The 27,781-nt window shown below is 38.2% G+C and overlaps 1 protein-coding gene across 4 annotated transcripts in view; it reads left to right on the plus strand.

The window, feature by feature from the left end:
- TEX10 (testis expressed 10) overlaps positions 1-27,781 on the plus strand; it is a 53,245-nt gene that overhangs the window by 17,047 nt on the left and 8,417 nt on the right. For all 4 annotated transcript variants that reach the window (XM_025358991.1, XM_025358989.1, XM_025358990.1 and 1 more), the window contains exons 6-12: positions 6,973-7,211; positions 7,861-7,996; positions 9,162-9,337; positions 10,628-10,805; positions 15,339-15,427; positions 16,712-16,845; positions 26,993-27,073. In XM_025358991.1, coding sequence (XP_025214776.1) covers positions 6,973-7,211; positions 7,861-7,996; positions 9,162-9,337; positions 10,628-10,805; positions 15,339-15,427; positions 16,712-16,845; positions 26,993-27,073 — 1,033 coding nt within the window. The remainder of the gene's footprint in view (positions 1-6,972; positions 7,212-7,860; positions 7,997-9,161; positions 9,338-10,627; positions 10,806-15,338; positions 15,428-16,711; positions 16,846-26,992; positions 27,074-27,781) is intronic.

Raw genomic sequence — 27,781 nt, forward strand, 5'->3', positions numbered from 1 at the left:
ACTGTGATAAATAAGTGAAGAAAGAGCTTAGGTTAATACAGGAGTATGTAGTAAGGAGTTGGTCCTGATCTTTCACGAGGGGAGGACCATCTTAGCAAGGCTGCCCTGATGGAAGTGACAGTGTGCTGAGATATAAATGAGAAAAAAAGAAAAGGAATTAACTTTATGAGGAGATTGAGATGATGAAATGGAGGGATTTTTAGCAAAGATGGATTGCCAGTATAACCTACTTTTCAAAAGATTCCCCCCCATGATTGATTTTTGGGGAGCCTACAGGCTGCTTTTAAGTAAGTGCATTAAATGCTTAGCAAATAGCCTATGAATAGCAGCACAAATCAAAGTTAGGGAAGTCAACAGTGGTCTAGACCAATGGTCCCCAACCATTTTGCTAATGAGGGACTGGCTTCATGGAAAACAATGTTTCCACGGACTTGAGGTGGGAGGATTGGTTTTTGGGATGATTCAAGTGCATTACATTTATTGTGCGCTTTATTTCTATTATTATTACATTGTAATATGTAATGAAACAGTTATATAATTCACCATAATGTAGAATCAGTGGGAGCTCTGAGCTTGTTTTCCTGCAACTAGACAGTCCTATCTGGGGGTAATGGGAGACAGTGACAGATCTTCAGGCGTTAGATTCTTATAAGGAGCATGCAGTGTAGATCCCTTGCATGCACAGTTCACAATAGGGTTCATGCTCCTATGAGAATCTAATGCCACTACTGATATGACAGGAGGCAGAGCTCAGGCAGTAATGTGAGCAATGGGGAGCGGCTGTAAATACAGAACAATCTTAATTCGCCTGCTGCTCCCCTCCTGCTGTGTGGCCTGGTTCCTAACAGGCCATGGACCGGTGCCAGTCTGTGGTCTGGGGTTGGGGACCCCTGATCTAGGCCAGTGGTGTTCGCACTTCTTATTCATGTACCCCTAATGTATTTTTATTATTTATTTATTTATTTATTTATTTTTTTGAGACAGTTTCATTCTTGTCGTCCAGGCTGGAGTGCAGTGGCATGATCCCGGCTCACTGCAACCTCTACCTCCTGGGTTCAAGCAATTCTTCTGCCTCAGCCTCCCAAGTAGCAGGGATTATAGGCATGCGCCACCACACCCGGCTAATTTTTTGTATCTAGTAGAGACAGGGTTTCACCATCTTGGTCAGGCTGGTTTCCAACTCCTGACCTCAGGCGAGCCACCGTGCCCAGCCTGTATTTTTAACCTGATATCTACATTTTTAAATCTCAGGTTGAAATACAAAGTTAAAAATGATATAATTTATTTTTATTGGGGTAAAATATATATAACATTAACCATTTAAACCACTTTTTAAGTGTACAGTTCAGTGGCATTAAGTACTTTCACATTGTGTGATCATCAGCATCTATCTCAAAAAAAAACATTCTTTGCATTTTTCATTGTTTTGACATTTGCACTAATGATACAAAAGCAATGGTGGGTAAAACTGTTAGTATCTTAGGATGAATTAAGACAGTGGCACCAAACTATACTAGTAGACATTGTATTCTTCACCACCATACACTCACAGTTTAAAAAAACAACAAGCCAGTTTCACTTAAGAAGGTCCTTAATAAGCAGTAAACATAAGTGATTGTATTAAGTCATGACCCTTGTCCTGGTGCGGTGGCTCACGTCTGTAATCCCAGCACTTTGGGAGGCTGAGGCGGGCGGACCACGAGGTTAGGAGACTGAGACCATCCTGGCTAACACGGTGAAACCCTGTCTCTACCAAAAATGCAAAAAATTAGCCAGGTGTGGTGGCAGGCGCCTGTAGTCCCAGCTACTCGGGAGGCTGAGGCAGGAGAATCGCTTGATCCCTGGAGATGGACATTGCCGTGAGCCGAGGTCACACCACTGCGCTCCAGCCTGGGTGGCAGAGTGAGACTCCTCCAAAAAGAATAAAAAAGTCATGACCCTTGAGAATGCATATTTTTAATATTCTGTGTGATGAATGGCAGGTGTACATAAAGCATTTCTGCTGCATATCAAAGAACTATGATTGTCTCAAGGAAATAGCCCTGTGGGATTTTCCTACTTGTATTTTCCTGGAATGGACTAGATTTTAACTTGAAGAAAATGACTGACAAACAGTGGTTAGTCAGATTTGGGTATTTGGCACATGCTTTCACAAAAAACAAAGTGACTGGCCAGGCGCAGTGGCTCACACCTGTAATCCCAGCACTTTGGGAGGCAAAGGCGGGCAGATCACCTGAGGTCAAGGGTTCGAGACCGGCCTGGCCAACATGGTGAAACCCTGTCTTTATTAAAAATACAAAAATAAGCCAAGTGTCATGGCGCACGCCTGTAACCCCTGATACTTGGGAGGCTGAGGTGGCAGAATAACTTGAAGCCCAGAGGCAGAGGTTGCAGTGAGCCAAGATAGTGCCACTGTGCTCCAGCCTGGGTGACAAAGTGAGACTCCACCTCAGAAAAAAAAAAAAAAAAAAGAACAAAGTGAGGCTATTAGTTCCAGGAAAACAAATGGCATTTGTTGCCACTGATAAAATTTGAGCTTTCAAGCAAAAATCAATACTTTAGTAAACTTCTGTCTACCACTATGAATTCTGTCATTATATTTACTACCTTTTTGTTCTTCATGTTTTTCATGTATCTCAGTCCTGCCTGGGATCATTTAGAGTCTTCTTTAGTTCATTTTTTCTCCCCCCATAAAAATGTATTTCTCTCCCATTTTTGAAGAATGTTTTAGCAGGGTTAATAAAGGTTTGGCAGTTATTTTCTTTGAGCACACTGACGATATTTTACTGTCTCCTGGTTTCCATTGTTACGTTAAGAAGTCAGCTATGAGTCTTAACTGTGGATACTTTAGGAGTTACCTGTGTTTTTTTTTTTCCCCCTAAAGTTTTTCTTCTTGTCTTTCATTTTCTGCAGTTTCACAGTGATGTATCCAGGTGTGGTTTTCTTTTCTGTTTATTCTGCTTGGGATTCAGTGGACTTAACTGATATCTTGAATCTTGAATGAAATGTCTTCATCAGTTCTGAAAAACGTATTATCTTTTAAACATTTGCCAATTTCTCTTCTTTCCTTTCAAGACTAATTTAATGCATGTTACATCTACTTATTGAATCCTCCACCTATTTTTTAATCTTTTCTTTATCCCTTCCAGTTTTTAATTATTTAGTTTTATTCAGTTGTAGTCAAACATAAGTCCATGGAATTTTCATTTTTTATTTTTCAGTTCTAGAATTCTTTCCAATTGTTCCATCACCACTCATTGGAAAGACTATACTTTATCCATTAAATTTCCTTTGCTCATTTGTCAAAATTCAGTTGACTGTATTTTCATGGGTTTGTTTTGGGACTGTGTTCCATTAATTTATGTATGTTTGTTGTTTCATCAATACCATCTTGTCTTGCTTATTGTAGCTTTATTGTGAGTCTTCAAAATAGGGCATGTGAGTCTTCCAGCTTTGTTTTGCTTTAGAGTTTTTTTTTTTTTTTAATGGGGTCTCCTTATGTTGCCTAGGCTGATTTTCTTATTTATTTTTTTTTTTGATACGGAGTCTCGCTCTGTCGCCCAGACTGGACTGCAGTGGCCGGATCTCAGCTCACTGCAAGCTCCGCCTCCCGGGTTCCCGCCATTCTCCTGCCTCAGCCTCCCGGGTAGCTGGGACTACAGGCGCCCGCCACCTCACCCGGCTAATTTTTTGTATTTTTTAGTAGAGACGGGGTTTCACCGTGTTAGCCAGGATGGTCTCGATCTCCTGACCTCGTGATCCGCCCGTCTCGGCCTCCCAAAGTGCTGGGATTACAGGCTTGAGCCACCGCGCCCGGCCTCTAGGCTGATTTTCAACTGGGCTCAAGGGCTCCTCCCACCTTGGCCTCCCAAAGTGTTGGGATTACAGGCATGAGCCACCATGCCCAGCTTGTTTTGCTTTAGTCTTATGTTTGGTATTCTGGGTCTTTGACGTTACCATGTAGACTTCAGAATCAGTTTGTCAAGAGTTACAAAATAGCTTGCTAGAACTTTGATTTGGATTGTGTTGAATCTATCTATAGATTAGTTTAGGAATAATTATTATTTAAACTGCTAGAATGATGCAGAACTAGGATTCAAGTTTATCTTAAGAGTTACTTTTACTTTCCTGGGAGAGAAACCTTAAAGGGCCAAGCTCAAGGAAGGGATGTTGTCCTGGCACAGTGTCTCACACCTGTAATCTCAGCCTTTTTGGAGGCCAAGGCGGGTGGATCACTTGAGGTCAGGAGTTCGAGACCAGCCTGGCCAACATGGTGAAGGCCCCATCTCTACTAAAAATACAGAATTAGTGGGGTGTGGTGGCATGTTCCTGTAACCCCAGCTACCTAGGAGGCTGAGGTGGGAGGATCGTGCCACTGCACTCCAGCCTGGGCGACAGAGCAACACTCTGTCTCCAAAAAAAAAAAAAAAAAAAAAAGGTAGGGATGTCTTAGTAGGCCCTAGGCTTTGACTTTTGAATTCCTTTTCTTGTGGGGCCACTAAAAGGTTGCCTTAGTTTTGCAGCTTTTTTCTTTTGCACTGGCAGTTGCCCTCAGGACTAAACCTTGAGTGCTGGAATCTTGCACTTCTAGTTATTTTCAGCAATATTGTAATTACCTATACTACTTTTACTGGAAATTGAAGTTTCATCCGAGATCTGCCTTCCTCCTAGAATTGTTGGTATATTTAATCTTTGAAATTTCTGTATATGTTATTGGAGCAGAAGGAACTCTCCCAAGTTTGCAGATGTCCATTGAGACTTTCTGGATCGTAATAGATTATGCTGCCTGAGATAAAGTTAGGGTAAATTTTCCAAAGCTCTGCCTGTGGGGAAGAAATGTTTCAAGTCTATCCCAGTGTTTACTGTCTCTTTTCTTAATGATAGGATTCCTAATTTTCATCTGAACGTGTCACTACACAAAATAAAAAACAGATTTCCCAGCTTTCTTTGAAGCTAGGAGCAGTCACGTGGGTAATTTCTATTAAATAGCTCAGACTTCTTCCAGTGTCAGACTTGTACACTGAGTTGTCTGTTGGCCATCTCCATCTGGATTTGATTATGATCCTTTAGGCTCAACATATCCAACGGAGAATTAATTTCTAGATCTCTCTGCTCCTTTTTCTTCATCATCTCTATCAATTTAGTCACTACTGTTAGAACCCTTGATGACTACTCCTCCTGTCTCCACCATCTTCAGACTCATATATTTGTATATATTTAAGCATATTTCAAATCTGGCTAATTTTTGTTCTTTCTAAATGCCCTCCTTCTCCCAGTTCATACCAGCATTGACCCTGGTTCTTGGACTTGCCATCTCTTGCTTGGAGTGCTGTAGTAGCCCCACAACTGCTTCTTTGTTTGTAGTTTGTAACTCTGATTTTCCCTTTTGTAGCCACACAATCATGTCTCTGAAAGAAGCTTGCAACCATGTTATTCCTTTGCTTACAGAATTAGTTTTGATGTCTTTAGCCTCTGGCTCTTTGTAACCTGGTTCCATTTTACCTTTCCAGGCTCATTTGTCATTCCTGGTCTTACATTTCATGCTTGATAATGCCAGATTTCTTTTATTTCCCTTCTCATGTATTTGTGGTTCCTCACTACTGTGCCCTTGCTCAAGACTAACTAGGATTAATCTTTTCCTTTAAAATTGATTGACTTGAGATATTTATGGCTTCAGTCAAATTTACATTTTTCTTTTCTGTTTTTTAATGATAGGGTCTCTCTTTGTTGCCCAGGTTGGAGTGCAGTTGTGTGATCATAGCTCACTGTAACCTCAAACTCCTGGGCTTAAATGATGCTCCTGCCTCGGCCTCCTAAGTAGCTAGGACTATAGGCACTTGCCAGCATGCCTGGCTTATTTTATTTTTATTTATTTATTTTTTGAGATGGAGTTTTCGCTCTTGTTGCCCAGGCTGGAGTGCAACGGCGCAATCTCGGCTCACTGCAACCTCCGCCTCCTGGGTTCAAGTGATTTTCCTGCCTCAGCCTCCCAAGTAGCTGGGATTATAGGCATGTGCCACCACACCCGGCTAATTTTTTTTGTGTTTAGTGGAGACAAGGGTTTCACCATGTTGGTCAGGGTGGTCTTGAACTCCTCACCTCAGGTGATCCACCCGCTTCGGCTTCCCAAAGTGCTGGGATTACAGGCATGCGCTCTTGTGCCCAGCCTTAATTTTACTTTTATTTTGTGTAGAGATGGGATCTTGCTGTGTTTTCCAGGCTAGTCTCCAACTCCTGGCCTCAAGCAGTCTTCCCAGTTCATCCTCCCAAAACACTGGGATTACAGGCATGGGCCACCACGTCCAGCCAGCTTTATGTTTTTCTAAACATGAAAGAAGTAAGCTCTGCTGTTGAATATACCACAGTCTGAAATGAGTATGTTCCAAGTTGTAAATTTTGTTTTTATTAAAATATTTTATTTGAGGTTTTTTGAAATTGTGTTTTGTTTGGCTAGAGTGAATAAACCGATATTAATATGTGAATTATAGAATTGTTTCAAATCAGTGCTTACCTGGATATGTCTGCTTATTTCACATATGAGAAAGTTATGGCCAGGAAAGACTAGTGATTCTTTTAAGTCAGATGATTAGTTAAAAGCAGAGCCAAGATCTGCTGTGATTTACATCCAAATGTAATTATCTGCCTTAAATCAGGTGTGTCAGGGTTTTTAAGTTTTATCTTTCAAGTTCCCAGGCAATATTAAAAGGACATTTACATTTTGTATGAATAGCACCTTGAGTAATGAATTGAGCTGTATACACTCTATACCTTCTTAACAACTCTGATTCCATAATGAAATGGTTTATTTGTAGAACTGTGGCCTAAGTCTTGCCTATGCACCTATCTTCTTGGCCGTCTATTAATTCTAGAAGGGAATTTTTAAAAACTACACTGATAGATTATTTTAAGTATTCTAATGAAGCAGTCATGGTAGACGTAACGCTTTATAGATGTGTGTGTCTTTGTTTCTAGCATCAAGCATTGCACAGTTCTCTCCAATAACATAGATCATCTCTTACTGAATTTAACACTGTCTGATATCATGGTCTCCCTGGCAAATGCGTCAACTTTGCAGAAGGATTGCAGTTGGATAGAAATGATAAGGAAATTTGTAACAGAGACCCTTGAAGATGGCTCTAGGCTAAATAGTAAGCAACTGAACAGATTGCTGGGAGTATCCTGGAGGTTAATGCAAATACAACCAAACAGAGGTAGGTGATGCTACTTTGCCCTTATTTAAGAGTGGAGCTCTTACATGTGCTATCTTAAGGTCTTGCTTTGAAATGATGGCTTGTAAACATTCCATGTAGTCAGGCTAATTATATTCAAGCCCTAAAAGGTAGCTACTGTCTACTTGAACACAGAAATTGTTTATGGCTCAGAGTATCTGTAAGTGGGTAGGTCCACTCTGAAGCAAATTGATAAAGACTCTACCCTCTTCTGATCTAGTTTGACTAGAATTTGAGAACTTTTTCCCTTGACTCATATGGCATGAATCTTCCCTGTCTCTTTACCTTTCTTCTAGCTTGATGTTAAGTTATATTAAGTCAGTTTTAGAGTGGCTTACTTATTCTTTGATTTAAAAACAAAGTTTTCCTATGTAGTTCCCATCTAAATCGCCTTTCTGATATTCCGGTTTTTGTCATTCCTAGGTTTGTTGTTAAGAAAATTTATACTGTAACTACTGATTGGTTTGACTTTTTTATTAGGCCATTGCTATAGGACTTCAATGGTAGTTGTCAGTTTGTGGCTAAAATTGGCTTTGCCATAGGCACAAAGTATTTCGGTGCATTCAGAGGAATTTGGGGGCTGTTAAACATTTTTTGATTCATATGCAAGTTGTTTTCTTTCTGTTTGTAGAGGACACAGAGACTCTTATTAAGGCAGTTTATACATTATATCAGCAGAGGGGCCTTATCCTTCCAGTTCGGACTTTGTTATTGAAGTTTTTCAGTAAAATCTATCAGACAGAAGAACTGAGATCTTGTAGATTCAGGTAAAATCTTGTTATTTTTCCTTTTTCTCTTGCTGAGTTTTTCTGTAGTCTGTTTAAATATTTAAATAATTTTAGAGAGATTAAATCTTTGGAGAAGTTCATTCTTTTTAATCCTACTTGTTTGCATTTAGGAAATGATATAAAATTTTAAAAGAAGCATACATAAAGTGGCAGTAAACTTTATACCCATATCTGAACAGCTAAAAGACTGCTTAGGCATGCATTTCCACCTGTCCACTTATAGCTAAGGGACAGTTGGAACCATCTTAGCCCTTTCTCTTCCCTTCCCGTAAAAATTATGGAGGTTGAATCTCTAGCCATTAGTGACATATTGAGGCATATGGGATAAGAGTGAGGGCAATAGAAGATGAGAAAGTTTCTGGCTTAGTTTGGTGCTATCAGAGAGAGACAACAAAAAAGTGGACTAAGGAATTTTTCAGTAAGGTGAGTTTGAGGTTTATTTGGCATAGTCAGAAATGTTTGAGAGGAAGATACAGATTTGGGAGACCTCAACATATATAGGTAGTTGTTGTAACGTATTTGGGTATTTACTTTAAGCCAAGTACTTTACATAATCTCAGTAATCTTCATATTGCTACTGTGAGGTGAATACTGTTAGCTTCCATTTTACAGAAGGAAGCAGAAAATAAATAAATTGGTGAGTATTATGAAGCTAATGTGTAGCGGAGCTGAGACTTAAGTTCAGGTCTGTCTTGACAGCAAAGTCCATGATAGAATCACCAACCTTTCAGGGGACCTAGTAAAAATGTTCACTGTTATTCAAGACATTTGCACTCCAGCAAGTATTCTAAAGAAATAAAAATAGCACAAGTTTGAAGCCATTTCGTATGGGAGCAACTTACGGTGAATTTGTACATTTGTTAATATAGTATAACACCACCAGTTAGGATAAATAGTTAAGTGTCTTTATCCTTCAAAATAAGAATATAATTTAGATACTGCTCCAGTTAACGTTAATTTAGTGCGTAAAGCCTTGGAAAATGATGCTGGCATCTTGTGGGTTCTCAAATGTTTAAATGAATAAATTTGGTATTATTGGTACATAATTAGTCACTTTGTGATATATTTAAATTTTTTTTTTTTTTGGTTTAAATTTATTTCCCTTGTCTTTGAGAATTACAAAGATGTCTTTGGCCTTTCTAAGATATCGTAGTAAAGTGCTGTCCCGTTGGCTGGCTGGTTTACCATTGCAACTTGCTCATCTTGGCTCCCGAAATCCTGAGCTTTCTACACAGCTTATTGATATCATTCATACCGCTGCAGCACGAGCAAATAAAGAATTACTAAAAAGTTTACAAGCTACTGCCCTCCGAATTTATGGTAAGAGTTCATTTGTTTAATGGCGTAGGTAGTCATTGGTCCACCCTGATACACAAAAGAAGTTTTTAAGGGGAGCTCTGTAGTTTTGCCTTTCCCTTAGTCTAAATTAGTAATACCATGGTTAAATTGCCAAAACAAAACATCAGACAGCAAATTCATTTTCAGTATTAGGATATAGAAGATTAATGATTGTTGATGCTTATTGCATTCTTAAATTGTCTTTCAAACCACTTGCTATTCATAAATTCAAAACTAATCTGATACTTAAAAATTCTTTTGCTCTGATGGCAAGACGTATCTTTATTATTTAATTATAATGAATATCTTGTATGACTTTCATATATTCTTTATTCATCTGGAACTGACTTAACTAATATTTTAAGCAGAATTATTAAAACATAACTGAGATGTATGTATACATATCATTATCGAAATATTCACATACTGTGAAATTCACCATTTTACAGTATACAGTTCAATGAATTTTAGAAACTATATTCCTAAGGTTGTGCAACTATCACCACTGTCTAATTCTAAAACATTTTTATCACCCCAGAAAGAAACTTGTACTGATTGAAAGATCATCCTTACTTCTTCCTTCCCCCAGCCCCTGGAAATCACTCATCTACTTTCTGTCTATATGGATTTGCCTATCATGGATATTTCTTATAAATGGAATTACATAACATGGGGCCTTTTGTGTCTGGCTTGTTTCACTTAGCATAGTATTTTCAATACTTTATTCCTTTTTATTGTTGAGTAGTATTTTGTTGTATGGATATGTCACTGGTATTTATCCATTTGTCTAGTGATGAACATTTGAGTGGTTTCCACCTTTTGTGGGTTATAGTTTTAAATATATATTTTTCAATATTGGTCATATATATGTAGGTGTATATATACACACAGCAAACCAAGTCTTTTGCTTTAAGTCAAAAGACTTAGGTTGATGTTGTAATTGTCACTGTTTAGCAAAATTGCTTGTTTACTTTGTGCCCAATCTCTTTTCCTCTTTACCCCCATGAAAGTTTTTATTTCTTACAAGACACTTGGATATTAAATCTTTAAATAAATTATGTTTGGTATTTTATTTTATGCAGTAGCTTAACAAGCCGTACATAAGTGTTTGATGATATTAATATAATTATGCTTTTATGTAATTGATATTCAGCATAAAATTCAGCATAAAATGTTAGCCTATAATTCACTGGAAGTAATTGATCTGCTTTATTAATCTCTGGTTTGCTTGTTTTTCATAGTTGATGTTAATATGTCTATCCATCTCACTAGATCCACAAGAAGGTGCTGTGGTGGTTCTCCCTGCAGACTCTCAGCAGCGTTTGGTTCAGCTTGTGTATTTCCTACCCAGTCTGCCTGCTGATCTGCTTTCTCGGTTAAGTCGTTGCTGTATTATGGGAAGACTCAGTTCAAGTTTGGCTGCCATGCTTATCGGGATACTGCACATGAGGTAGCATGCTGAAGTGAGCTGTATTTTAAGTGTATAATCTTTTCCCCCTTTTACTGGTAATTTGTGAATTATGGAAGGCTTTTGAAGTCGCATATACTACCTTCATTTACTCTTAATGCAACAGTTAAAACTGTTGATATCACTAGGTAGAGGAAGTTTACAAGAGTAAGACTGTTTCAAATTACTTGGTTAATAATTTTTATAGATAGGTTGAAATAAGAGTTGAAATAGAATTAACAAAAGTGTGTAGTAAGGGATTTATTGGTAGGTGAGGGTGTCATACTTCAAACCTTTGTTGTTATGGAATTGCAATATAGACCTTTTCTTCAGAGAGCTCAGAATTTAATGTAGCTGGTGAATTAAATAAGCTCGTGGACTGAGACCAGGAATTACTTGTAATCTCTCACTTTTGTTTTCCTGGTGGTATAATAAACATAACATAAAATTTACCATTTTAACCTTTCTTAAAAAGTTTTGCCAGGCGCGGTGGCTCACGCCTGTAATTCTAGCACTTTGGGAGGCCAAGGTGGGCAGATCACGAGGTCAGGAGTTTGAGACCAGCCTGGCCAGCATGGTGAAACGCCATCTCTACCAAAAATACAAAACTTAGCTGGGCATGGTGATACGTACCTGTAGTCTCAGCTACTCAGGAGGCTGAGGCAGAAGAATTGCTTGAACCCAGGAGGCGGAGGTTGCAGTGAGCCAAGATGGTGCCACTGCACTCCAGCCTGGGTGACAGAGCGAGACTCCGTCTCAAAAAAAAAAAGTTTTAATATTTCAAGAGACAAGTTCTCACTCTTACCCAGATTGGAGTGCAAGTGGCATGATCATAGCTCACTGCAGCTTTGAACTCTTGGGCTCAAGAGATCCTCCCGCCTTGGCCTCCAAAGTAGCTAACACTACATGCCATTTTCCATAGCCATTTTACTCTGAAACTCTGAAAGGTTTTATACTGCTTGTATTGGAAGTATCCTCATGTGTATATCTTCAGTCATAGTATTTTAGTATTCAGCAGTATTACTGGTTGTGGGAAGGGTCTGATGGGGGGAAGGGTCTGATGTGGTTTTAGGCAGAAATAGAAATCTAGGCTGTAGTTGAAAAGTTTTCTTGTATAGATCCCCTATCTCAGGTACATAAGAGTAGCTTACTCTTAATAGACTTTATTCATACCAGTGTAGGACAGATATTTAACTCTGGTCACTGGAAGTGTGCTTCAAAACTGACAGTAAATTTGCCTTTTACCAAAACAGAGAACAAAACATAAATAAAATATTGTTTGTATTTAAAAATTCTAGGTTTATTTCTTCCTTGTATATGCCCATTAAAGGGGCCTGGACATATTTTTTAAGAATTTTAAATGTTGATTAGTTTTCCGTGTTTTTTTTTTTTTAGATATTAAAAAAACTGCACTTTGTTTTGTGTAAGCAAAGTGCTAGGCCTTTTAAAAGTTAAAGTTTTAAAAATTTTTTCTGTAACTTAAGTGCTTGTTTTTTATTTGACTTCCAGTAGAGGGCACTCTGTTCCTTAGATATAACTTAGATTCAGTTCAGTTAAATCACCCCTTGAATGTTTCTTGAAATTGATTCTCCTTGGAAGATGCATTTAATGTCTTCCTCAACATCTGTTCACTTATGTTTAGTAACTTTTGTCAAGGATGTTTTTTAAAATCTTGGGTTTGTTTTTTGTTTTTTTTTTTTTTTTTGCTTTTATCTTTTTGTGGCGATGAGTGGCGAGAATTGGGAAAATATATTAATTTTACAAATACTGATAATACGGACTCATATTTAAATGATTGTCATTGTAGTTAAAGTCTGCCAAATTAAATTTTGCTTTTTAGTATTTGTACAGAGTCCATTAGTAGAATTCTCTCTATATAGGTGTACTATTCCCATCTAAAGTAGTCCCTTTTTAAAAAGAATACAAAATTAGGACTTTTTAGCCTTGTTGAGCCCATGGCACTATCATTTTATCACTTTTCATAGGGTCATAATAAGACTAGCTGGGTGCAGTGGCTTACGCCTGTAAATCCCAGCACTTTGGGAGGCTGAGGCAGGCGATCACTTGAGGTCAGGAGTTTGAGACCAGCCTGGCCAACGTGGTGAAACCCCATCTCTATTAAAAAGACAAAAATTAGCTGGGCATGGCAGCTCGTGTATGTAACCCCAGCTACTAAGGAGGCTGAGGCAGGAGAATTGCTTGAATCCAGGAGGCGGAGGTTGTAGTGAGCTGAGATAGTGCCACTGCACTTCACCCTGGGTGACAGAGGGAGACTCCATCTTAAAAAAAGGACTGAAGGTTAGTTCATTCAGACATATATATGTTGGGTTACTTCATATCTTTAGTTTTTTATTCAAAATAACTCCTCTTCTTGACCATGACTATAAAAGTGAACTTTTAAATTATTTGCCACTTACACTCTTAAAATATTGCTTCTCAGTCCCATGCATCCTGTGCACTGTTGCCAGATTGATTTTTCTGCAATACTCCTTTACTCAATTCTGATTTTTATCTTGTCACATTAATTGGTCTGTGAGATTAAGTTTAGCTCAATTTTTGTAGTTCTGATACCTTGCCATCTGTATTAAAGCATTTGTCTAATGGCAGGACATGTACCACCTAAGCAGGGATTCCATGTGTTAAAAACCCATCAGCTAGAAATCATTCATGTTTCTCTCAGCTTTTAAAAAATGTGTTTGGAATTGCTGTCTCTACCTTTTTACCAGCCAGTTATAGTTTTTTTATAATCTGATGTTTTCCTCATACCATTCTACTTCTGGTGTTTCATCGTAATATCCAGTGGCCTTTTCTCAGTTCTTACCCCACTACCCCAATTTATTTATAGCCAGATTGGGGGAACAGAAAGCATAAATATGGAAAGATGCTCCATGGTGTTAGATAAAATCTCTGAGGAAGGAGAAATTGGCTTGCACCAGGAAGTTTGGCTCGGGTTTCAAATAGGGTGAACATATGACCTGGTCTGCCAGGAACAGTTCCATTTTACTCCTTTTGGCCCAGCATAATCAGCACCAGCACCCTCTTTTGCTCACAGAAGTGTTCAGGCTTGGAAAGTATATATGGTTTTCATAGTTTAGTTTTAAAGCCAGTGTGCTATATTGCTTGTCATTTATCACTTTTCACAGGGTCAGAATTTTAAATAGGCTGTTAAATAAATTTGCTGCCCCTTTTGGCCACTGGATGGCACAGTGGCTTCCTGTTTTCATTGAGTTCAAGAAGATATAGTTTGTTTTCCAACCACTATTTTGTACTTCTTTCTGTTGAGCATCTGTACTTTTTATAACCCCCTTAGCTTGTGCTCTTGCCCCATAGACCTTTGCTTATCACTGGGAATGACACCCAAGGAGAGTGTTTTCATTATTTTATGCCCGTCCCCTTGTAAGAATATTAATAAGGCAGGGTGCAGTGGCTCACGCCTCTAATCCCAGAATTTTGGGAGACCAAGGCAGGCAGATCACCTGAAGTCAAGAGTTTGAGACCAGGCTGGTCAACATGGCGAAACCCCATCTCTACTAAAAATACAAAAATTAAGGACGCCTATAATCCCAGCTACTCAGGAGGCTGAGGCAGGAGAATCGTTTGAACCCAGGAGGTGGAGGTTGCAGTGAGCTGAGATCATGCCATTGCACTCCAGCCTGGGCAACAAGAGTGAAACTCCATCTCAAAAAATATATATATTAATAAATATAAGTCCAATTATTATAACAGTAAAAAAATTACTAAGTGCTTATAGGTGAATTAGAAGTTCCTAATTTTGTTTGATATTTATTCAGATGTCTGTGATAAAAAATTTTTAGTATCAGCTTGTCTGATTATTCTGAGCCTTTCTGCAACACCCATGGTTGACATTTGTTTTCTTCCTAGCTTTACCTTGAAGGGAATTTTTAAAGGAGACACTAGAAACTGATCTCATAGGAGGAACCAAATAATTCTCATTTAATGAGAAGCTGCTTTACATTTAGCTATTCCTTTTGAGTCCTCTGCCAATACCTTAGCTGCACTATTGTGAAATAGACCTAGTTACAACTTTACTAAGAATAAGAACACAGAGTTGCCTTACAGTGGCTTTAAAGGTAAGTTTTCTTTGCCTAATTAAGATACTTTTGCTTAGTTATGTAGGAAGCTGAAGCTTGTTTAAACATAACTCATTTGCTGAGGGTAAGACTATAAAAATCAAATAGTAAATACATAGCAGCTGAACCTACCACTGAAAAGCAAAACTTCATCTTGGCTCCTTAGAGTCTGATTTTCAAGTGGGATGGAAATCTTCTGTTATACTATATATGTTGATCAGGTATGCTTTTTAATGAAAGTTTGTATTAATATGTTTGAATTTCAAACTTTTCTACTATGGTTCCTGAGCCCTTGGATATGAAATTAATACAAGGCATATATGGGTTTTAAGCTATGAAATCAAACTTGTTTTCAGTAAAGAAAAATGGTTATATACTGTGCTACCTTTGAAAAGTCTGTCAAGTTGGTCACTTCTGGTAATACTTCTCCCTTTGTTTTTTATAGATCATCATTTTCTGGGTGGAAGTATTCGGCTAAAGACTGGTTGATGAGTGATGTGGACTATTTCAGCTTCTTATTTTCCACACTTACAGGTAACCACATTCACTTGCCAGATTAAAAAAGAAAAAACCTAATGTGAATCACAATTATCCTTCTAAGATATGCCATTTTATCAGTTTGGTTCAGTTTTGAAGATGATAAATATTCTGTCTTGGAGTGATTTTTGTGATGAGTAAGTGGAAATCGAAAGAATATTTCTAACCTACATTGTTAGGCTCCTGAGGCAGGAGTATGGATGATTTATCTTTAAATCTCTTATAGTATGAGTATCAAAACCCTGAGCATTATTTGAATGTCATGTTATTGTATTTTTAAGTTTGATGTACTGTTACTATTATTTTAAATGCATTATTTAAATATTTTCATTTTATACTTGGATAATGATGGGATTCTATGAAATTTTCTGAAGACTTGAAATTAGGAGAGTTAATATAGTGTCAGAGTCCAAAAAGAACTTGACAGTTCCAATACTATGCTGAATCTAGCAAGATAAATATTTCAGAAGATAAACGTAAGCTCCTATATGTTTATTGTATACTTTTGAATGTGTACATTTGAGGTGGGGGAGGCTTTGTGTTTTAATAATAGTAGTTGTCAAAAAGATTTTAGTGGTTTTAGAAAGCTCATTGGGAGTCAGTACTGTGACATGGCTATCAAACTAGATGCTGCCTCTTTAGGTTGTGCTTACAGAAGTATAGTGATTTGAACATCAAGGTAGATAGGGTTGGGCCACATCAGTGGTATTCTGATCATTCTGAGAACTACCTTTCAGGAGTGACTTTGGCAGGTTGTTTGTGTAGGTTAGGCCAAGTGTAATAGAGGTGGTAAGGGGAACTAGAAATTGTTGAATGAACTATACACGTATTGTCAAAGTAAAAACACTTAGGGCGATGGAGTAGTTTTAAAACATTTGAAGGGCTATTATCTAAGAACCTAAAGCATTTGATATATATGTAGGAGTATATTATTGCTTTTACTTGCTCATTTGCTTTTTTAAACCTACCATTAATTGGAAAGATTATACTTTTCACTCTAAGTAAAAGTGTCAAAACCCTAGTAGAAGTGGTAAAACCGGTTTCTTGCTATATTATAGATTGGGTCTGATCACATCTTTTATGTAATTATATGAATTTAACTGTCTTCATTGCTAGCATTTTATTTTTTAAAATATTGCATGAAATGCAGAAGCTCAGAGAAAACAAGGTAGCTTAAAGAATGTTCACTTGAAGACATATGTCATCTCTGTTTTTTAAAAAATTATGAAAAATGTCACTGCTTTTTTTTTTAAATTGGCTTTCTTTGTTTACCTGTATCAGGGTTTTCGAAAGAGGAGTTGACTTGGCTTCAGAGCCTTCGAGGAGTTCCTCATGTCATCCAGACACAGCTTTCCCCTGTGCTTCTCTACCTTACAGATTTGGATCAATTTTTACACCATTGGGATGTAACAGAGGTAATAGTTCATTTAAAAAGAAACTGATAATTATTAACATTCAGTTCATCAGCCAGCAATAGTTACTATATGTGAACTGCCTTGTGTGAGAGCTTTTCAAAGATACTTGTTTAAAGTGCTTATAATCTTGGATAGGAGAAGTAAGTTTGAAAAGGGAAACATTCTTTATAAATTATGCCAGTAGAACAGAACAAATCAGCAGTTTGAATGATCTGTCTTTTTAAAAGAGGAAAGCATTATGGAAGAGGAAGAATTGAGGTTTTGAAGGATAAGACTTAAGTAAGAGTTGGTATCCTTGAAAGTGACTTTTTAAATGGAAGATTATTCACCAGTTCCTTTGGTTTTAAGAATTACTATGTAGCTTATTAAAATTAAATTTAAAACCCAAATTCTTTAAGTTTTGAAGTTTGGTTTACAAGTCTTAATTTTTATTTGATTTGATTTGATTTGATTTGATTTTTTTGAGACAAGAGTTTTGCTCTTGTCACCCAGGTTGGAGCGCAGTAGTACAATCTCGGCTCACTACAACCTCTGCCTCCCAGGTTTAAGTGATTCTCCTGCCTCAGCCTCCTAAGTAGCTGGGATTATAGGCATGCGCCACCACACCTTGCTAATTTTTTGTATTTTTAGTAGAGGTGGGTTTCACCATCTTGGCCAGGCTGGTCTTGAACTCCTGACCTCAGGTGATCCACTCACCTCGGCCTCCCAAAATGCTGGGATTACAGGCATGAGCCACCACACCCAGCCTACAAGTCTTATTTTTTAAGTAAATTTAAACGTTTAAAGGAGGACTTTGATTTAATTTTATTCCTTTTACAAACCAAATTTTTTTTACTTTCTTAAATAACCGTAATAGTATTTGTCAAATACTTCAGTTTTCTGACAAACCTTCACAAATAATTGAAGTAAATCTTAGAGATAGCTAATAAATTGAACATATAAATATCGGAAATCTTATGTTTTAGTACTACTTAATGAAACTTCAGATTAAAACCACAAGTCTAAATTAATTAACTACTGACTTTAAAAAGTATTTTTTGTTACTGTTTTGGGGTTTGGTTTGGTGTTTTTTGTTTTTGTTTTTTTGAAATGGAGTCTCGCTCTTGTCACCCAGGCTAGAGTACAGTGGCGCTATCTTGGCTCACTGCACCCTCCGCCTCCCGGGTTCAAGCGCTTCTCCTGCCTTAGCCTACAGAGTAGCTGGGATTACAGGCACCCGCCACTACTCCCGGCTAATTTTTTGTGTTTTTAGTAGAGACGGTTTTGCCATTTTGGGCTGCTGAACTCCTGACCTCAGGAGATCCTCCCACCTTGGCCTCCCAAAGTGCTGAGATTACAGGCGTGAGCCACTGCTCCCGGCCTGGTGTTTTCTTTTTAAGAGATTTCGCTGTTTTGCCCAGGCTGGCCTTGAATTCCTGGGCTCAAGTGATCCTCCTGCCTCAGCCATCTGAGTAGCTGGGGCTGTGGGCATATGGCATCATGCCCAGCGGCTGACATATTTTAAATTGGAATTACAAGGCTGATCTTTTGCCCTAAAAGGCAAAATTGTCTTAAATGTTACAAATACTTACACTAAATACACAAACAATATCACAAACATTAATACTAAGGGTTTATTTAATTTCTAAGTTTTTAAGTTTATTTTTATTCTTTTGTGTGTGCGTGTAGATTTAGGGGTACAAATGCAGTTTTGTTAACATGCATAAGACTGTACAGTGGTGAATCAGGTTTCTGAGAGTATCACCCAACAACGTACACTGTACCCATTAAGTAATCTCCTGTCATTCACCCCACTCCCACCCATTCACCCTTTTGAGTCTCTGTTGTCTGTCATTTCACACTCTATGTCCATGAGGAGACATTATTTTTAGCTCCCACTTACAAGGAAGAATATGCGCTATTTGTCTGTGTCTGACTTGTTTCACTTAAGATAATGGCCTTCAGTTACATCATGTTGCTGCAGAAGGCATGATTTTATTCTTTTCTATGGCTAAATAGTATTTCATTGTGTGTAAATATCACATTTTCTTTATCCACGCATATGTTGGAACATTTAGGTCAATTCCATATGTTTGCTATTGTGAATTGTGAATAGTCCTGCAATAACCATAGGTATCTTTTGGATGTAATTATTTCTTTTCCTCTGGGTACATACACGGTAATAGGCGTGCTGGATCGAGTGGTAGTTCTATTTTCAGTTATTCGAGAAATCTTTCTACTGATTTCCACAGAGGTTGTACTAATTGACATTCTCAACCAACAGTGTATAAGTGTTCCCTTTGTCTTCTTAATATCCATTCTGACTAGTGTAAGATGATATCTCTTTGTGATTTTAATTTGTATTTCTCTGATGATTAATAATGTTGAGCATTTTTTCATGTGTGCCTTTTTGGCCAATTTGTCATCTTGAAAAATACCCATTCATATCCTGTCTACTTTTTAATGTGGTTGATTTTTTGCTGTTGCTTAAGTTCCTTGCATTGTAAATTTTTGTATTAGTCTCCTGTTGGATGCATGGTTTGCCTATATTTTTTTTTTTTTTTTTTTTTTTTTTTTGAGACGGAGTCTCGCGCTGTGTCACCCAGGCTGGAGTGCAGTGGCGCGATCTCGGCTCACTGCAAGCTCCGCCTCCCAGGTTCACGCCATTCTCCTGCCTCAGCCTCCGAGTAGCTGGGACTACAGGCGCCCGCCACCACGCCCGGCTAGTTTTTTGTATTTTTAGTAGAGACGGGGTTTCACCATGTTAGCCAGGATGGTCTCGATCTCCTGACCTCGTGATCCACCCGCCTCGGCCTCCCAAAGTGCTGGGATTACAGGCTTGAGCCACCGCGCCCGGCCGTTGTTTGCCTATATTTTCTCCCATTCTGCAGGTTTTCTGTTTGCTTAGGTAATTATTTTTCTGTGTAGAAATTTTTTAGTGTAATGAAGTCCTACTTGTCTATTTTTGTTTTTGTTGCTTGTGCTTTTGGGCTGTTAGTCATGAATTATTTGTCTAGATCAATGTCCAGAAGAGTTTTCTCTAGGTTCTTAGTATTTCTGTAGTTTCATATCTTACATTTAAGTGTTTAATCCATCTCGAGTTGATTTTTGTATATTGTAAGAGAGATCCAGTTTCATTTTTCTGCATGACATTCCAGTTTTCCCAGCACCTATGGTAAAAGTTGTCCTGTCTCCACAGTAGTTCTTGTTGACTTTGTCAAAGCTGAGTTGGTTATAAATATGTGCCATTATTTTTGGGTTCTCTATTCTGTTCCCTTGATCTATGCATCTGTTTTTATATCAGTACCATGTTGTTGTGTTTACTACAGCCTTGTAGGTAATGTAAAGTATCACAGGGAATGTGATACTTCCAGCTTTGCTCTTTTTGCTTAGTATTGCTTTGGCTATTCAGGCTCTTGTTTTGGTTCCATATTAATTTTAGGATGTTTTTTTCTAATTTTGTGAAAAATGACATTGGTATTTTGATAGCAGTTTCATTTACTCTAAAGATTAATTTGGATAGTGTTGTCATTTTAATGATGTCGATTTTCCTATCTGAACATTGAATGTTTTTTCATTTGTTTGTGTCATCTACATTTTCTTTCATCAGTGTTTTCTAGTTCTCTTTGTAGAGCTCTTTTACCTCCTTGGTTAAATATATTCCTAGGTTTGTTTGTTTTTGTAGCTATTATAAGTGGGATTGCCTTCTTGATTTTGTTCTGAACTAGTTATTGGTATGTAGAAATTACTGATTTTTGTATGTTGATCTTATATCTTGAATTCATTTCTAGATATAAGATCATACCATCTAGTTGGATATGGTGGCATGCACCTGTAATACCTCTACTTGGAAGGCTGGGGCAGTAGGATAGCTGGAGCCCAGGAGTTTGAGGATGCAGTGAACTATGACTGTGCCACTGCACTCCAGTTGGGGCAACAGAGCGAGACCCCATGTCTTAAAAAATAATCGTATCAGCAAACAGGGATAATTCAACTTCCTCTTTTCCAAATTGGATGTCTTTTTTTTCTCTTGCCTGATTGCTCTGGCTAGGATGTCATGTACTGTGTTGAATAGGATGATGAAAGTGGGCATCCTTGTCTTGTTCCATTTCTTACAAGAAATCTTTCCAACTTTTCCTCATTCAGTGTGATGTTGGCTGTGGGTTTGTCATATATGGATGGCCTTTATTACTTTTGAGGTATGTTTCTTCTGTGCCGGGTTTGTTGAGGGTTTTTATCATGAAGGGATGCTGAATTTTATCAAATGCATTTTTTGTGTATTTTGAAATGATCATATGGTTTTTGTCCTTAATTTGGTTCATGTGAAGTATCACATTTATTGGTTTGTGTATATTGAACCATTATTGCACCCCTGAGATAGAAACCCTGCATCATGGTATATTATCTTTGATGTACTTTTAGATTTGATTTGCAAGTATCTTGTGGAGGAATTTTGTGTCTGTGTTCATAAGGGAGTAAAAGAATGAATAAAGCTTCCAGGACATTTGGGACTATGTAAAGTGACTAAGCTTATGAATTATTGGTATTCCCAAGGGGAAGAAAGATTTAAAGTTTAGAAAACCTAGCCAACCAAGTAATTGGTGAAAACTTTCCAAGCCTAGCAGGAGATTTAGACATCCAGATTCAGAAGGCCCAGCAGTCCTCAGGAGAATACATTGCAGAAAGGACTTCATCATGACATATTATAATCAGACTGTCTAAAGTCAAAATGAAAGAGAGAATTCTAAAATCAGCAAGAGAATCGTGTCTAGTCATTTATAAAGAAAATCCCATCAGACTAACAGCAGACTTTTTAGCAGAAACCTTACAGGCCAAAAGAGAATGGGATGGCATAATCAAAGTGCTGAAAGGAAAAAGCAAAAAAACTCTGAAAGCCAAATAGTAATTTATTGGCTGAAAGTTGGGATTAGAGAGGTGGTAAAAGATACTCATACAAACAGAAACCAAGAGTGAGCAGGAGTAGCTATACTTTTACAGGTAAAACAGACTTCAAATCAGAAACAGGTTTAACAAATACAAAGAAAATCATTATGTAATGATGAAGGGATCAATTCAGCAAGAGGATACAACAATTCTAAATATATATGCACCCAACACCAGAGCATCCAGATTCCTAAGTATTACTAGACCTAACGGAAGAAATACATGGCAATACAATAATAGTGGGGTGCTGTAACACCCCACTCTCAGCATTAGATCATTGAGAAAGAAAATACAAAGAAACATTGGATTTAAGTTGAACTTTAGACCAAGTGGACCTTACAGACATTTATAGAACATTCTACTCAACAAACTGCAGAATATGCATTCTTCTCATCATCACATAGAACTATCGATCTCCCAGATAGACCATATGGTAGGTCACAACAAGTCCCAACAAATTTTAAAAAATCAAAATTATACCAAGTATCTTCTCAGACCACAGTGGAATAAAATAAGAAATCAGTACCAAGAGGAACTTTACAAATGATGCAAATACATCACTTTGCATTGAAATATTGCAAAATTTAAAAACATACACCTGAACGATGACATGCTCCTGAGCAATTATTGAGTCACTGAAGAAATTAAAATAGAAATACAGAACATTTTAGAAACAATTGAAAATGGAAACAAATCATACTAAAACCCATGAGATACAGGAAAAGCAGTGCTGAGAGGGAAATTTGTAGCATTAAATGTCTACATCAAAAAAGTAGAAAGATTACTAATCAACAACCTAACATTGTACCTTAAGGAACGAAAAGTAAGAACAAACCAAGCCCAAAATTAGCAGAAGACTTGAAATAACAAAGATTAGAGCAGAACTAAATGAAATAGAGATCAAAAAACAATACAAAGGGTCAACAAAATGCAAAGTTGGTTCTTCAAAAAGATAAGATTGAGAGCCAGTAGCTAGACTAAGCAAGAATAGGGAAGATCCAAATAGACAAAAACAGAAATGAAAAGGAGACATAACAACTGATACCACAGGGACTATTACAAACAACTATACACCTACAAACTGGAAAATCTAGAGGAAATGGATAAATTCCTGGAAACATACAACTCCCCAAGGTTGAACCAGGATGAAACAGAAAATCTGAACAGACCAATAATGAGTAGTATGGTTAAATTGGTAATAAAAAAATCTCCAGGCTGGGCGCAGTGGCTCATGCCTGTAATCCCAGCACTTTGGGAGGCTGAGGCGGGAGGATCACGAGGTCAGGAGTTCAAGACCAGCCTCACCTATGGTGAAACCCTGTCTCTACTAAATATACAAAAGTTAGTCAGGTGTGGTGGCATGCGTCTGTAGTCCCTGCTACCTGGGAGGCTGAGGCAGGAGAATCGCTTGAACCCAGGAGGTAGAGGTTGCAGTGAGCCGAGATCGTGCCACTGCACTCCAGCCTGGGTGACAGAGCGAGACTCCATCTCAAAAAAAAGATCTCCAAAGAATGAAAAGCCCAGGACCAGATGGATTCACAGCTGAATTCTGCCAAATGTACAAAGAAGAACTAATACCCATTCTCGTGAAACTGTTTCCAAAAATCAAGGAGGGAAGAGGGAATTCTCCTTAATTCATTCTGTGATACCAGTATCACATGATACCAAAACTATACAGGGACACAGCAGAGAAAAGAAGACTACATTACATACCTATTTGTCTCTCCTTTTTTTCTTTTTTTTTTTCGGAAACATCGTTTCACTCTGTCTGTCGCCCAAGCCGGAGTGCAGTGGTGCAGTCTCAGCTCACTGCCAGCCTCCGCCTCCTGGGTTCAAGCGATTCTCTTGCCTCAGCCTCTTGAGTAGCTGGGATTACAGGTATGAGCCCCCACACCTGGCTAATTTTTGTATTTTTAGTAGAGACGGGGTTTCACCGTGTTGGCCAGGCTGGTCTTGAACTCCTGACTTAAAGTGATCTGCCTGCCTTGGCCTCCCAAAGTGCTGGGATTACAGGCGTGACCCACCGTGCTTGAGCCTATTCTTTATTTCTTAAATTTCTTTCCTTTTCTTTTGAGACCAAGTTTCACTCTTGTTGCCCAGGCTGATGTGCAATGGCACAATCTCGGCTCACTGCAACTTCTGCCTCCCGGGTTCAAGTGATTCTCCTGCCTTAGCCTCCCGACTAGCTGGGATTACGGGCGCCTGCCACCATGCCCGGCTAATTTTTTATATTTAGTAGAGACGGGGTTTCACCATGTTGGCCAGGCTGGTCTTGAACTTCTGACCTCAGGTGATCCACCTGCTTTGGCCTCCCAAAGTGCTGGGATTACAGGCATGAGCCGCTGTGCCTGGCTGCTATTTCTTAACATTCAAAGGTGCTTGTCCAGTGAGAATGCAAAATTATGCCATCCTAAGTAATATTGGTTTCATTTTTTTCATGCAAAATCTGAAGTAATGTTCTCTCCTGGCTGATTTTATTTTTTGTTAGCCAGTTTTGACAGTGTTCTCAACAGGGTAGTCTCTCAGTTCAAGTTACAACCTAATTCTTTTTTTGTTGTTGGCGGTGTGTCAATTAATTTATTAACTTGATATTTTCATTTTAGTTTGAATTCTCTTCATGTTCTTCCTATCTCTAGGGACTATATCTTTTATAGTTATTTAACTTATTTCTCTCATGGCTTTGTTTGACTCTGGTCACAATGCTAGGGTCATGCCAATGACATCCTCATTTTATTACCCATAGTGCCTGGTACTGTGTTTACTTACAGGTCTTGAAATCTTACATTTATTTTAGGTTTTCAGCTTGCTTTTATCTCTCAGGGTCTGTATGGTGACTTGTAAGTTCTCAGGGAAAGCTCAGCTTCTTATGGGTATGGTAGCACATGTAAATTTCTTGGTATGATACTTGGGGAGAGTTTAGGTGGTCTCCTATTTGTGAAAGAGAAGATTATATTAGAGTAGTTATGGCAGACCAGTTTTCTGCAAAGAACAGTGGAGAATGGAATTTAGAAACCAACATGTGGAATTTAGGTGTGCTTATTGCTGTTGGGTGTTGCTTCTCCCGTATCCTCTTACTGGACATAAAGTAATCATTCAACACCACAGAGTTTATTCTAGTTATATCCTGTTTCTTTTTTGTACCTGCTTTCTCTGATAGAAACCTGGCTCCAGTTATACTTAATATATTTACTTGATCAGCTTCTCTGTAATTAGTCTGTCTTTGCTCCTACCCCTCTCATCTCACTCCATTTGGACTCTGGTTCTTGCAGGCTGTCTACTCTGGGCCATCTCAGCACTCCCGCCAAATCCAGTGCCAAAGTTTACCTAGTTTGGCCCCACCCGTTGGCTTTAGAACTGAATCGTTTAGGGCAGCAAGGGGAGGCAGAAGGGAAGTGATGAAGTGGTTATTATTGAATGTGCACTTTTCAAATGTGGTTTACCTTTGATTAATAAAAATATTCACCATGTTTGTTTTGAAGTAGGAAGATGGCCTTGGAAATGAGTTTTTTCTGATTGTTACTTATAAAAGAAAAAGTTACCAAATAAATTATCTGGGTAATATCTATAAGAAACTTTACAGAGAAATAATGTATAGATCTGTTGATCCCTGCCCCCACTCTCAAATCTGTAAATAACAAAGTACAAAAAGTCTTGATTTTTCAGGGCTAGATGACAGCTCTCTTGAACTTAATTGACTGATCTCTTCCTAGAGTGATATTCTTCCTTCCCCCATTCTTGTTTTTTTCATGTGATGTTTTTATGTATTTCATTTTTGATAGTATACTGTATCAGATTCTGGGAGTTTGTGCTGTGACTGGTATCTGTGAAGGACTTAGTACTGTTCTTGACTCCTCTTGTTTATCTGAGAACTTAGGAAATTAAAAATACTAGGGGTTTTACTTCTAACTCTACTTTTTGTGCAGATTTCTTTTTTACCTTTAGAGAATAGGAGGCAGTGTCATGAATAAATTGAACAGGATATTTGTATTTTCTGGGTCATAAATATTTTTCTGTGATACATTTCTCTATCAGGTGGGCAAAAAAAGCTTTTGTTAGCCCTTTGTTCATATCACTCAGATCTTTCTGTTGTAGTACTCAATAGAAATACAGTATGCCCTTACTTAATATCCTCAGTAGGTTCTTTAGGAAACGGAAATGACATATACAGCAGGTCCTTGAATAACATATTTTTTTGGAGACAGTGTCTCACTCTGTCATCCAGGCTACAGTGCAGTGGCACCATCATGGCTTACTGCAGCCTCAACCACTTGGGCTCAGGCGATCCTCCTGTCTCAACCTTCCGAGTAACTGGTACCACAAGCACGTGCTACCACATCTGGCCCAACTTTTTTTTTTTTTTTCTTCTAGATGAGGTACCACTATGTTGACCAGGCTGGTTTCAAACTCCTGGGCTCAAGCAGTCCTCCTACCTTGGCCTCCCAAAGTGCTAGAATTACAGTCATGAGCCACCAGGCTGGCTGAAAAACTTTTTTTAATAATGTTGATTGGGGGGAAAAATGATTGCATTATATATTGTTTTGCTTAAAGTCATAGCTTACAAGAACCTGCTAAAGTTGTTAAGTGAGGACTTACTGTACAGTCTCCATGTTGGTAGATTGTAAGCCACTTGAGGGGTATGAGAAAGAAGAGAAGGTTTCTCATTCTTTTATTCCTGTGCATGGCACCTAATAGGGGCTAGCTCAGTAGTCAATAAATGATTAGTAGATGAATTATTTGGAAAATTAGGCCAAATATTAAGGTCCATTTGTTTGATCTTTGATATTTACATCTTCAGAGTAATTTGTTACATGTTTCCTATAAATATGTAGAGCAAGTAAGTATTAAAAGAATCTGTTGCTGGGCACAGTGGCTCACACCTGTAATCCTAGCACTTTGGGAGTCTTGAGGTAGGTGCGTTGCTTAAATCCAGGAGTTTAAGGCGAGCCTGGGCAAAATGGTGAAACCCCATCTCTGCTAAGAATACAAAAATTAGCCGGGCGTGGTGGTGTGCACCTGTAGTCCCAGCTACTTGGGAGGCTGAGGCCAGAGGATTGCTTGAGCCAGGTCATGGGGGTTGCAGTGAGCTGAGATTGCATCACTACACTCCAGCCTGGGTGACAGAGTGAAACTCTGTCTCAAAGAAGAAGAAAAAAAAAAATCTGTTGAACTTGTTTCTGACCTAAAATGTTCTGATTTGGTTACTGGTTTTCTCCTTTTCTGACAGGCAGTTTTTCACAGTTTATTGGTTATTCCTGCCCGAAGTCAGAACTTTGACATCCTGCAAAGTGCCATCAGTAAGCATTTGGTAAGTATCCTTTAACTTTTTCTCTTAAGAATGAACACGAGATGCATTGGTTAGAATAGAGTTTACCATAGCCCCAGAAATAGTGTATCTGGAATTCTAAGCTTAATGATACCATAGCCTCTTGCAGCATGACGCATTGGCAAGAACTGAGGAATCTTGGTATTTTTCCTGGCTGTTATTAATTTAATTCTGAGTGACCTTGGGAACAGTCTCTTCTTAGGACCTCACTTTTCTAAATCAGTGAAATAAGGGACCTGAAAATTAAACTTCAAATCCTTTCCAACTTCTGTAATTCGCATGTACTTGGCCTCAGTGTATTGAGAATTCAACATCTAGACTGGAGTCTGGGTTCCACCTAGAAGGTTTGGGGTCCAAAGTAGGCACATTATCTAACCTGGCACAAGGTGTGGTCCCTGGAAGCTGTAGACTCAACCCTGAGACTGGCCTGTTACTTGATATTGGATGTCTCATTTCCATTGGTATTAAATCCACATTAGATATACCTCTGTAGTTGCTTTTAACTTCCTCCAGTGTTTACACTCTTTATCTTTGGCTTTTTATTGTAATGTATAATAGTACAAAGCAGGGCTCCCAAATTATATCTTTGAGAAACACACTTGTTTGGATAAAATACAGGCACATCCAGACTCCTTTTTCTCTTTTAAAATGTTATTTCCCTTGAGTTGGAAGAGAGTACTGCTTTGAATT

The sequence above is a fragment of the Theropithecus gelada genome, chromosome 15, assembly GCF_003255815.1.
Source record: "Theropithecus gelada isolate Dixy chromosome 15, Tgel_1.0, whole genome shotgun sequence".
NCBI lineage: Eukaryota > Metazoa > Chordata > Mammalia > Primates > Cercopithecidae > Theropithecus > Theropithecus gelada.